Source organism: Triticum aestivum, chromosome 6B, assembly GCF_018294505.1.
Source record: "Triticum aestivum cultivar Chinese Spring chromosome 6B, IWGSC CS RefSeq v2.1, whole genome shotgun sequence".
In the NCBI taxonomy this organism is placed as follows: domain Eukaryota; kingdom Viridiplantae; phylum Streptophyta; class Magnoliopsida; order Poales; family Poaceae; genus Triticum; species Triticum aestivum.
The window spans coordinates 135,100,530-135,111,563 of record NC_057810.1 but is presented as its reverse complement, the minus strand read 5'-3'; the positions used below and the strand labels follow the sequence as shown (position 1 = coordinate 135,111,563).

General features: G+C 49.9%; 2 protein-coding genes across 6 annotated transcripts; one reads left to right on the top strand and one right to left on the bottom strand.

The window, feature by feature from the left end:
* The first annotated feature begins 203 nt into the window (after positions 1 to 203).
* On the top strand, positions 204 to 6,199 carry LOC123136160 (kinesin-like protein KIN-7A). Of its 2 annotated transcripts, none has more exons than XM_044555471.1 (15): positions 204 to 366; positions 1,152 to 1,535; positions 1,634 to 1,723; positions 1,805 to 1,905; positions 2,058 to 2,171; positions 2,253 to 2,334; positions 2,423 to 2,490; positions 2,590 to 2,649; positions 2,731 to 2,855; positions 3,421 to 3,619; positions 3,735 to 3,818; positions 3,914 to 4,006; positions 4,102 to 4,959; positions 5,068 to 5,396; positions 5,554 to 6,199. In XM_044555471.1, the coding sequence occupies exons 2-15, from the start codon at positions 1,286 to 1,288 to the stop codon at positions 5,912 to 5,914; spliced, it is 2,814 nt and encodes a 937-aa protein (XP_044411406.1). In that variant the 5' UTR covers positions 204 to 366; positions 1,152 to 1,285; the 3' UTR covers positions 5,915 to 6,199. The 2 variants fall into 2 exon arrangements, with proteins under 2 accessions (XP_044411406.1, XP_044411405.1); XM_044555470.1 differs by having other exon boundaries at positions 3,699 to 3,818.
* A 429-nt stretch (positions 6,200 to 6,628) lies between these two features.
* On the bottom strand, positions 6,629 to 8,759 carry LOC123136161 (uncharacterized). 4 transcript variants are annotated; one of them, XM_044555473.1, is made up of 3 exons: positions 7,825 to 8,759; positions 7,442 to 7,713; positions 6,629 to 6,958 (listed from the first exon to the last, which is right to left on the bottom strand). In XM_044555473.1, the coding sequence occupies exons 1-3, from the start codon at positions 8,701 to 8,703 to the stop codon at positions 6,778 to 6,780; spliced, it is 1,332 nt and encodes a 443-aa protein (XP_044411408.1). In that variant the 5' UTR covers positions 8,704 to 8,759; the 3' UTR covers positions 6,629 to 6,777. The 4 variants fall into 4 exon arrangements, with proteins under 4 accessions (XP_044411408.1, XP_044411410.1, XP_044411407.1 ...); XM_044555475.1 differs by having other exon boundaries at positions 7,489 to 8,758; XM_044555472.1 differs by having other exon boundaries at positions 7,442 to 8,757.
* Positions 8,760 to 11,034: the final 2,275 nt, after the last annotated feature.

Genomic DNA, 11,034 nt, shown 5'->3' with positions numbered 1-11,034 from the left:
GGTCCACGAGCCAAGTGGCTGGCACCTAGGAGCAAACCCCATCGGGAAGCACGTGGGGCCGAAACGAACGGCGAACGGCGATGCATGGCCCACTGCCCAGCTGCGCCCGCGGCGCCATCAAGAAGCGGCGACTTGCGGAAACGCCCTTCCCTTCCCAAAGTGCCGTTGCGGCCTCCTCGCCTCACTCACTCACCCCACCCCGCTCCCCCCCCCCCCCCCCCCCTCTCTCTCTCTCCCCAGCCGGAGAATTCAAACGGAAGCGCCGCACCGCACCGCCAACGCGAGCAGCACAAGCCTCCTCGTCCTCGGCCTCGCACGCGCACCGGCACCGGCGGCGGCGGCGGGCGTCCTCAGACCGCCGCTCTGGTGAGTGGTTTCTACGCTACCCTCGTGGCGGAGCCTGACCCGCAGCCGACTTTCCCCCCAATTCGTGTGTGCGCCATCTGGCTTCTGCGGCTCGAAGTAGAACGACCCCTGTGGACTCCGCACCCGGGAACGGGCGGTGGAACCCTCTTGAGGCAGGCCGCCCGGCGCTCCGATCTGCGGCGCCATAGATGCCGTGCGCTCGACCGATGAACAAGTGGCTGACGGTTTTGCCGTCCGCGGGCGCTGCAGATTTGGAAATTAGTTGCCGGGAGTGCTTTTCTGTTTCTGCATAAGCGTTGCTATTAATTAGTACGTTTCCTTTTCCCCCGGCGATTGATTGGGCGGTCCGGTCCGGTCCGTCATAGATTTGATTGGGTGGCATGGGAATGTGACCCGTGACGTGCGACGTGGTTAGGACAGATTGCTTGTAAATTAGTACTAGTTCGTTTCTTTGGATTCGCTTCATGTGATCGTCGCTCTCTGAAATGGAGAAAAGCCGGATCTGTGCTTGAGCTGCTGCGTAGTTGAATTTGGCGTTTCCTTTCCAACGATCATACACATTTTTGAAACATCGAACTGCTGTTAGCTAGCTAGATCGCTGTGTCATACTACTTCCGGAAGTAAAGTATTTCTCAGGCCCCCAACAAGGTCTTCAATTTCCTTGGCAATTTGTTAATATTTGTGTTTATGATGAATGAATGGTGATGACCTGCCACTTCATTTTATATAATTTTAATCTTATTGTTCTAGGAATTTTGAACCTGACCGTTGTTTCATTGTAGCAGATCACCGCGTCCCTTCCCAGAACAATTTCTTGAGAAAGCTGGATAATTGCTATTTTGCACATCCTTCCTGGGTCCACTTCACATTGAAGGCTTGAAAGACCTCTAGTTTTCCACAGACCTTGAGATTTTACAAAATGAGTACATCGAGACCCCCAACGCCAAGCACCCCTGCGTCAAAGATTCAACGCACACCAACGGTTACCCCTGGTGGCAGCTCCAGGGCCCAGGAGGAGAAGATCCTTGTCACTGTGAGGGTGCGACCATTGAGCAAGAGGGAATTGGCCATGAAGGACCAGAAGGTGGCATGGGAATGCGCTGATAGTCAGACAATCTTATACAAGGGCCCACAACAGGATCGGGCAGCACCCACCTCTTACACTTTTGGTACACTGTCCAACGATTCATCATTGAATAGCTGAAGCAATTCTGTATTGTAAGAGTGACCTTCTAATTGACTAATTGATGCCTGTATCTCCTTGCAGATAAGGTGTTTGGGCCAGCTTGCCAGACGGACTTGGTTTATGAAGATGGAGCTAAGGATGTTGCTATGTCAGCATTGACAGGCATTAATGGTATACTGCTGCTCACTTTGTAGCTTGGTTGTAGTGGAACGTTGATCTGTGAGTGACCCTTTCCTTGTCTTGGTTTTGCAGCCACAATCTTTGCTTATGGTCAGACAAGTAGTGGCAAAACATTCACCATGAGAGGTGTGACAGAGAGCGCTGTCCGTGACATTTACAAACACATCGAAAATGTGAGTAGTGGCAAAACGTTTACCATCTGTCTTCTTTTAAGCTCAGTTGTGCACATCAGTTGAAGCAAATCATTTTGAGCAGTTATCCAAGAATGTTTTCTAACAAGTTTGAAGCAAATCATGACCTTTTCTTGCTTTTGTTGATTGCTTAGAATCCTGAAAGGGAATTTATTATCAAGATATCAGCTATGGAAATATACAATGAGAATGTGAAGGATCTTCTACGACCTGACTCTGGTCCCCTTCGCTTGTTAGATGATCCTGAGGTTTGCAATTTTGTCGAATTAATACACTATAAGTCCTATTTCATGCCGCAGCAATGAAACAATATATATATGATTAAACAGAAAGGAACCATCGTGGAGAAGTTGGATGAAGAAATCGCCAAGGATAGCCAACATCTAAGGCATCTAATAGGCATTTGTGAAGGTACTGCTACATATGTATAGCCTACCATCTTAGAAAAGAAGAAGATAGTGTAGTGATAGTTACCTAATGAGCTTCCAAATAACTGCAGAACAAAGACAGGTTGGGGAAACTGCACTAAACGATGCAAGTTCACGTTCGCACCAAATCATTAGGCTGGTATGTATAAGAAGAACCATTCTTGTTTAGATTCAATCTTTGTGAGGAAAGCATACAGAGGAGATGATTAACCTTTCTTTTGTGTATATGTATATCCAGACTGTGGAGAGTAGGCTCCGTGAAGCATCAGGCTGTGTTAAATCTTTTGTTGCTAACCTGGTAAGCTTACTTTGCTGCTTTTGGAGCATGGTATGCTGATTATGGTTAATCCGTTCAAATTAACTTTTGCTTTGTTCGCAGAATTTTGTTGACCTTGCTGGAAGCGAGCGTGCTGCACAAACACATGCAATTGGTGCAAGATTGAAAGAAGGCGGCCATATTAATCGCAGCTTGTTGACTTTGACTACTGTCATCCGAAAGCTAAGGTTTGGATTTCTCAAAAACGAAATTTCCGCTTGTACATCATTGGTTTGGATCAGATGTATTTACTGTTAGTAGCCTCTTCTCTGCACTATCATGAAATGAGTCCCCAAATTACTTGCAACTAATTCATTAGTATATACATCATTTGTTATCTGTTGGATATGTAGCGCCTCTCAGCAAATTAGTGGGCACTTGCCTCCTAATGAGTTTCACAAGAGAGTGCACAGCACAAGTGCTCATGAACTGCATCAGACAGAACATATTCTTGCTAAGCTACTCTTTTAAGTGAAACACTAAGGTTTTGCACTTCTAATTATTACAATCTAAAATTGCTGAAATTATTAAGATGAACATATTCTTGCTAAGCAGATATATTTTTCATGTTTCAAAAGTGGCTACATTTTCATTTAGAATGCATATAATTGCTGAAATGTCATTCACATTATGTGTGTAAAAGTATTGCATGTCATTGATATCGATTTTCTCGATTTAAATAGCAAAAATCTAGTGAGAACAGGCCATCCTTATTGGAACTCCAAAAGAAATAATTGTAAACTTACATTGCAGCTCAGAGAAGAGAAGTGGCCACATACCCTACCGGGATTCAAAGCTCACCCGTATTCTGCAGCTTTCTTTGGGCGGAAATGCAAGAACAGCCATCATCTGCACCATGAGCCCAGCCCTAACACATGCAGAACAATCTAGGAATACTTTATTCTTTGCGACATGTGCCAAGGAGGTCACGAATACTGCAAAAGTTAACATGGTAAGAGTCTAGTGAGACTGCATTTCTTTGTCTTACCTTTAGTTGCTGAAGTCAATTTACCACTCCATTGCCCATACAGGTTGTATCTGATAAGCAACTTGTTAAGCATCTACAGACAGAAGTTGCTAGGCTAGAAGCAGAACTGAGGACCCCTGACCGTGCCTCCCCTTCTGATATCCTCGCCAGAAAGATTAAGCAGGTAAGGTCTCTGACCAAGGGTGAAATGCTCTGACTTTTCAGAACTCATTGAATAAGAACATTATCATTTTGTAACTGGTCTAAACAACCATGCAGATGGAAATGGAGATGGAAGAGCTACGGAAGCAACGAGATAGCGCACAGTTAGCACTTGAAGAAATACAAAAAAGGACGGGTGATAACCAGCCAGTAAGGCCCTTTCTTTCTTTCTTATTCCAGAACTTTTGAAGTTCTGACTTGCAACTGTAAACTAAATATTATCCAAATCCATGCTTTCATTGCAGGGGTGGAATCCCTTTGACTCACCACAAAAGACCAGAAAGTGCCTCACATTCTCTGAGCCAAGTAATAATAAGATTAAGATGAGGAGCTCGGTTAGACAATCATCCACTGCTCCATTTATGTTAAAACATGAAATTCGCAAGCTTGAGCAGCTACAACAACAACTTGAGGTTGAAGCGAACCGAGCAATTGATGTACTGCACAAGGAGGTTGAATGCCACAAACATGGGAACCAAGATGCAGCAGAAACTATTGCTAAACTTCAGGCAGAAATCAGGGAGATGCAATCTTTTAGATCTGAGAACAGAGATGTTGAGATGGTTACAGATGAAGGAAATGGGTCTGACTTGAAAGATGAAATTACTAGACTTCATCTGCAAGACAGTGATATTGCCAAACTTGAGGCAAAACTAGAAAATGTACAGAGATCTATTGACAAATTGGTAATGTCACTTCCGAATGCTGAGACTACTCCGAAGTCCAACAGATCAAAGAAGAAGAAGAGGATGCTTCTTCCACTGGGTGTAAGCAAAAGACCAAATCTGATAAGAGCACCTTGCACTCCCCACTCTTCTAGCAGGCCTTTGGAGTCGGAAGTTGAAAATAGGGCTCCAGAGGGGGAGAAGGTGTCCCATGAGGGTTCAGAAAAGGCTACTCCCACCAAGAGTGAAGACACTGGGGATTTATCATCACGTGATGAAACTCCACGCAGGCGATCCAGCTCAGTGAACATGAAAAGAATGCAGAAGATGTTCCAAAATGCTGCCGAAGAAAACGTGAGAAGTATTAGGGATTATGTCACTGAACTGAAGGAGAGAGTGGCAAAACTTCAGTACCAAAAACAGCTACTTGTCTGCCAGGTTCTGGTTTCTGATCCCACTTGATCTTGCACACACATTCAATTTGTTATGTCGAGAAATTATCTTTATTCCCCTGCTAAAACATGTTCTCTTGGAATGTTCTTACAGGTATTGGAGTTGGAATCTAACGAAGGCAAAGCAAATGATATGGATGAAGATCCAGTTGAAAATGCCGGATCTCAACAGGATGGTCCTGAATCATGGGAGATATTATTTAAGGAGCAGATGCAGCACATTATACAATTGTGGGATCTCTGTCATGTATCAATCATACACAGGACCCAGTTCTACCTGTTATTCAGAGGGGATATGGCTGATCAGATATACATCGAGGTTGAAGTCAGAAGATTGGCATGGCTGCAGCAGCATTTCGCCGAGGTCGGTGACGCAAGCCCTGCTGCACTTGGTGATGACCCTGCAGTTTCTCTAGCCTTAAGGTAAAGATTATGATGAGCCAACATGCTGTCAAGTGTCCTTTGGTCATATTGCTACCCTGCTTCGTTATCTGCATTATTCAACTCGTCCCATGTAGGTGTTATTTGTCTCCAAATGGTTTTCTTCTTACAAATTCCATTCATTTGTGCATTGCTGCAGTATGAAGGCGTTGAGGAATGAGCGAGAATTTCTTGCGAGAAGGATGGGCTCAAGGCTGACAGAAGAAGAGCGGGAGCGCCTCTTCATCAAATGGCAAGTCCCCCTCGAGGCGAAGCAGAGGAAGCTGCAGCTTGTGAACAAGCTCTGGGCAGATCCCAACGACAAAGCGCACATTGAGGAGAGCGCCGACATAGTGGCCCGGCTGGTTGGCTTTTGTGAGGGTGGGAACATCAGCAAGGAGATGTTTGAGCTCAATTTTGCGCTCCCTGCGAGTAGGAAGCCATGGCTGATGGGCTGGCAGCCAATCTCAAACATGATCAAGGAGAAAACTCGCCAGTTGGTTTCGACTCCATTACAGTGAGGAAGAAGGAGCTGATACATTTCATACTGGGGATGGAATTCACCAAGGTGAACTGGCACTGAGATGTTCTATGTTGGTGATATACGTAGATAGCTCAAAATCTTTGTTGGTCATCAAGGAAGGCTGCGAAATTTGCTTGAGATATGTAGATAGCTCAAAATTCTTTGGAACGTTCATGACTTTTTGTCATCTACCTTCTGCAGGTATTAATTTTGTAGAATGTTCATAACTTGTCAGTGATTGTTGGATGAAAATAACTCAGAGGCAATTGTCGGTGCTTAAAAAGGTTTTGGACTTGTTCAATCAGGTGGTTGATTTCTAAGGCTTAACGTTTCAGGTTCAGTATGCAAAATTTTAGACTGTTCACGGAATTTTTATCCTTGGAACTTCTGCATTTGCTATTGTCATCAAATGACTATTTTGGCAGAGTGGAGTGTGTTATGCCAGCCTAAAATTAGAGTGATAATGACTATTTTGTGGATTGCTTCAAAATATACTTGAACAGGACATTATCAAATTTGCATTCCTGACTGTGAAAATGACTTTGAAAAGGTACTGAACCATCAGATGCGGAATAAACACTGAAGCAAAAATAACTAAAACAGTCATGAACCATCAGATGCGGAATGATGGATGAACATGGCGAGCAGGGCACAGCATATTCTTTGTGGCTGCAACCACAACTAGGTCCAGGCATGTGAACACACTACCACAAACAGGTTTAGGGTGTGTCATTCTCCCAACACACGATAAAAAAACACGACTCTTACATATTAGAGTTCGACAAAATTAAGCTTGCCTAACATCATGTCTTGCGTAAACATGCTTAATAATTGCATATACAACAAAGTACATATACAAATTCACCTCCTACAACATGTCTTCCTGAAATATGCTGCACATGGACATATATAGTGAAGCACATAATGGATAGTTCCTGACAAATAATACCAGGGCTCGAGTACTATATCTAGCCAGCATATCCTCCATTTCTTCTCAAAAGCATCGCATAGCCCAAACAAGAGACTCCAAATGTGTTTGTCCCTGCAGATGTGTTTTAGTTAGCTCTAATAAGAAACTCACAATATGCAATTGATTTGCTACCATAGGTAGGCTAAGGCCTGATATGCAAAACTGAAAACAGTGTATTAAAGAATCAAAGCACATAAGCTGTTTGGTCACTATTTCAAAGAGTCCAAGAGCCATCATGTTCCAGTTAGGAAGCGATACAGACAAAAGGTAGCAAAAACAAAAGATCTGAATGGTAAATTAAAGCCTCATGTTCCCAAGGCCTACAATGCCTTTGCTGGAACGAAATGAAATTGCGGTCACATGGCAGTTGCTGAACAAGACGGAGACAAATGAAATCATGGTCACCTTCCCTAGTTTGAAAAGTTATCATAATAGCATAAAACAATAATTTGCTGCATGAACAATTAGGACAGCAAAGCACAACGAACATAAACAAAAATGGACTTTCCGCGTCATATACTCGGTTTTGACAAAGATGGAGGGAAGCCACAGTACCAGTAAACATCTTCATAATGGAAGAATTTCTTCTTCCTCCTACAAACCTTTGCAAGTTCAGAAGTCTTGACATCCAGCGAAAAATAATCTACATCCCAGTCAGTCTTCGACAACCACACTGGTGAGTCTTCATCAATGTCCAACTGGTCTTCTGAAGTGGCTCCAAGGAATAAGAATCCCTCAGCTGCGCCTGCGGTGAAATAGTCATACTGTCCGGGCAATGGTACAATATTGTCCAGCTGCCATTCCTTGGAAGATTCAGTGTTAGTATCCTGAGTGGTGTGATAGAGATGAAACGAGCCATTAAGCCTGTGATCACCGACGAGAGAAAACATCTCAAGGGCTCCTTCTCTACCTACTACAATGGCAGGCAGACTTCTTACTTGAGCAGGGCGTTGTCTGTCCAGCATATGGTCTCTGGCAGAAACATCTTCTGCCTGGCCAGGGAGCCATCTGAGCTGCATACGGTAGCCAGTGCGATCATTGACGGTGGAAATCTCCATTGTCCGCGTGTCCAGCACGAGCAGCTTGTCTTTCCATGGCGACGCCGAGTAGAAGCAGCCACGTACATGGTCAAAACAGGAGAAGCCACGGGATCCCTGAGACACCACGCGCAGCCCCCATGGGCGGTCCGCGCCCAAAGAACTCCAGCTGGGAGATGCAGCAATGCACCATTGGCGTGTGACGGAAGAGAATACAAACACATCCAGCTTGGTTTCGTAGTCCGCAAAGCATATCACCTTGAACGACGTCTCATCCTCATCCTCCTCGGCAATGGGGGCCAGGATGGACCTGAATTCCCAAGGGCTCTGTTCCTGGACGGACATGTGGTCGGGTATGGGCGGAAGCAGCACGTAGCGCCGTGACAACGGATCGCACACCGCGAGCTTTCTGAAGATCTCGTATCGGCTGCCCTCGAGGAGGACGCGGCCGTCGCGGACGTTGCAGGGACGCCAGGAGTGGTCATTACTGGGCTTGGGGACGAAGGAGTAGGTGAAATCAGCGGCGTCGGCGAGGGTTCGGGCGAGCGGAGCGGAGGGATGGGGCGCCTCGGCGGGGTGGAAGCCTGCACGTTCGTCGGCGAACCCGAGGAGCGGCGGCGGGTGGAGTTTGCGGAAGCGGCGGAGGAAGGAGCGGTCGGTGATGATGCGGCGGAAACGGGGGGAGGCGGTTGAGGCGCGTGCGAGCGCGGCCGGGGTGGGCAGGCGAAGGAAGATCTCCTCCAGGAGCTCGTCGACGAGGTGTGGCGCCGGCGGGGGCATGGCGGGCGGGGGTGCGGCCCCCGGGGTGGGAGGAGAAGGGGACGGGGGTTTCGTTGGAGTGGTCACGCCAACTCCACCGCGCGACCCTATCTTGTGCGGCCCCGCAAAACGAACAAAACAGGCGGCACAGCGCGCGACGGCCCGGACCCATCTGGTCTGTTTTGTGTCCGGGCCGACCATTTCGAGCGCAAACTTGCGCCGTGTTTGGGTCGCAGCGGACAGCGAACGGACGCTTCGAACGTCGGCGTCGGGGCCGCGTGGTAGGCGGCCACCTACCTCCCACCCGCCAACATAAATGTGCACGGACGGGTGGCCCCACCTGTCATCCGCACAGCGAAGGGTCGTCGTCCTTCTTAAATGGGAAGCCGTGGACCGGTCGTCGTCCACACTTCCCACTCCGGCCCCTCTCTGCCCCCTCGAAACCCGACACCCTCGAAACCCTAACCCTCCGCTCCCGTCATCGACCTCGCCGGCCGGCCGCAGCCATGGGCCTTTGGAACTACGGCCGCAAGGGGAAGCACGACCGTGAGGCCGGCTCCTCCTCGGGCCGCCGCCGCGGATCCGTGAAGAAGGAGGAGCCCGAGTCACCGCCGCGCTCCTCCCGTCGAGCCCCCGCGTCACCGCCACGCTCCTCCGGTCGAGCCCCCGCGCCGGCCCCCTTCACCATTGTCCCTAGGCCCGCCGGCGAGCGCGATCGGCAGTACATCTGCGCGGGCGTGTGCCGGAGGTACTGGGAGACGAGGACGCCGGTCCCGTGGAGCGACGCCCACCTCCCCAACGGATGGCACCTCTTCGCGGACCGGGTCCCCATCCAGCCGGTGTCGGCGACCGGCCGTGCCCGGCGCGATGAGATCGCGCGCCGCCGCCTCCTCCCCGACGACCTGTACTACGACCACAGGTATGCCCCCGACTCCCCGTTGTGGGACACATGGCTCCAGGACGAGCACGATACGCGTCGCGCGTCGTACTTCGCTGGCACGGTGTCGGGGCCGCGGAGGCCACGTGCAGAGACGCGCGGGCGTACACGGGTGCGCGGCCTGACGCCCACGCCGTGGCCTTCCCCGTCTCCCTCGCCACCTCCACCTCCTCGCATGACAGTGGAGGAGGAGGCCCATCTCGTGCAGCGTGTCATGGATGACTCCATGAACACGCACGACGAGCGGCAATGGGAAGGCCTGGAGGAGGCCATGGCGCTCTCTGCCGCCGGCGACGTCGCCTTCCCGGAGCTGCAGATGGCGGCCGTCACGGAGGAGGCGATGGAGGAGGACCCGCCGGCCGTGTTCCAGCAGCTGCTGGGCCAGGGGTGGGGCTGGTCCTGCACTGCTCCGGAGATGGCCGCCGGCGTGGGCGTGAACTGGTGCCCCACTCCGCCGCGGTCACCGGAGCGGGAGGCGTCGCCACGGGAGGAGGTGGTGCAGGCACCTCCCGCCGTCCAGCCCGCCCCCGTCTACCACGCACCACCGGCCCACCTGTGGACGCCGTTGGCCTACGTCGACCTCGTCAGCGACGACGACGACACCGGCGGCCAGTGAAGACGGCGACGGCCACGACACCAACGGGCGCGGCAGGAGTGCGCGGGAGGCGTTTTTTTATTTTGTTTTTATGTTAATTATGAAAGTGAGCCTTTTAAGTGGCCGTGGAAACTAGGCCGTTTTGTGGCCGACCCTTATATATGTTTTATGTTTTTTAAATGCGTTTATTTACCTTTTTAGTTATTTCATTCTAGTTTTTATAGTTTTTTATTCACGTCCACCCCGGAAACGATTTGGGGTGTGGCCGCGCGGTGGGCGCACGCACGACCCAGCTGACAAAGCCGGACACGGGCGAACCCATCGGCGCCCCAAAGGGACAAAATCCGGTCAATCCGGACGTCCGTTTGAGGTTGTGCGATGGAGTTGGCCTCACACACACAACAAGAGGGAGTGACGAGAGGGTTCCTAGGCCGGATCGTGCTGACCCAGCTGTTGCGTCGGTAACAGCGCTGCATCTGGGCCGTGCCAGCCAGGCCGGCCTGCTAGCACGTCTGGCAACACGAGGCTAAATGGGTCGTGCCGGCACTCCAGGGGCCGTGAGGCTGGGCACGCGAGTTGGGCACAGCACGGCCCATGTATCTTTTCTTATTTTTATTACATATATGGCCTAAACAGCCCACTAGGCCAAAAATGATAAAACCAACCCAGCGGGCCAAACAGAACATGGGCCTACATGCTTGGCATGCCGACGACCTGTCCTGAATAGCAAAGGGTTCGTGCCTGTGCCTGAGAGCGCAGCACGCGTGCCGACACGACACAACCCGTTTACTAATCGGGCCTTGGTGGGTCGTGTCATGCC

Coding starts and splice junctions, on each gene's coding strand:
- LOC123136161 (XM_044555472.1), bottom strand. CDS start 8,703: ATGCCCCCGCCGGCGCCACACCTCGTCGACGAGCTCCTGGAGGAGATC. Junction 6,959..7,441: donor CATTATGAAGATGTTTACTG/GTACTGTGGCTT, acceptor ACACATCTGCAG/GGACAAACACATTTGGAGTC.
- LOC123136160 (XM_044555470.1), top strand. CDS start 1,286: ATGAGTACATCGAGACCCCCAACGCCAAGCACCCCTGCGTCAAAGATT. Junction 1,906..2,057: donor TTTACAAACACATCGAAAAT/GTGAGTAGTGGC, acceptor TTGATTGCTTAG/AATCCTGAAAGGGAATTTAT. Junction 2,172..2,252: donor GCTTGTTAGATGATCCTGAG/GTTTGCAATTTT, acceptor ATGATTAAACAG/AAAGGAACCATCGTGGAGAA.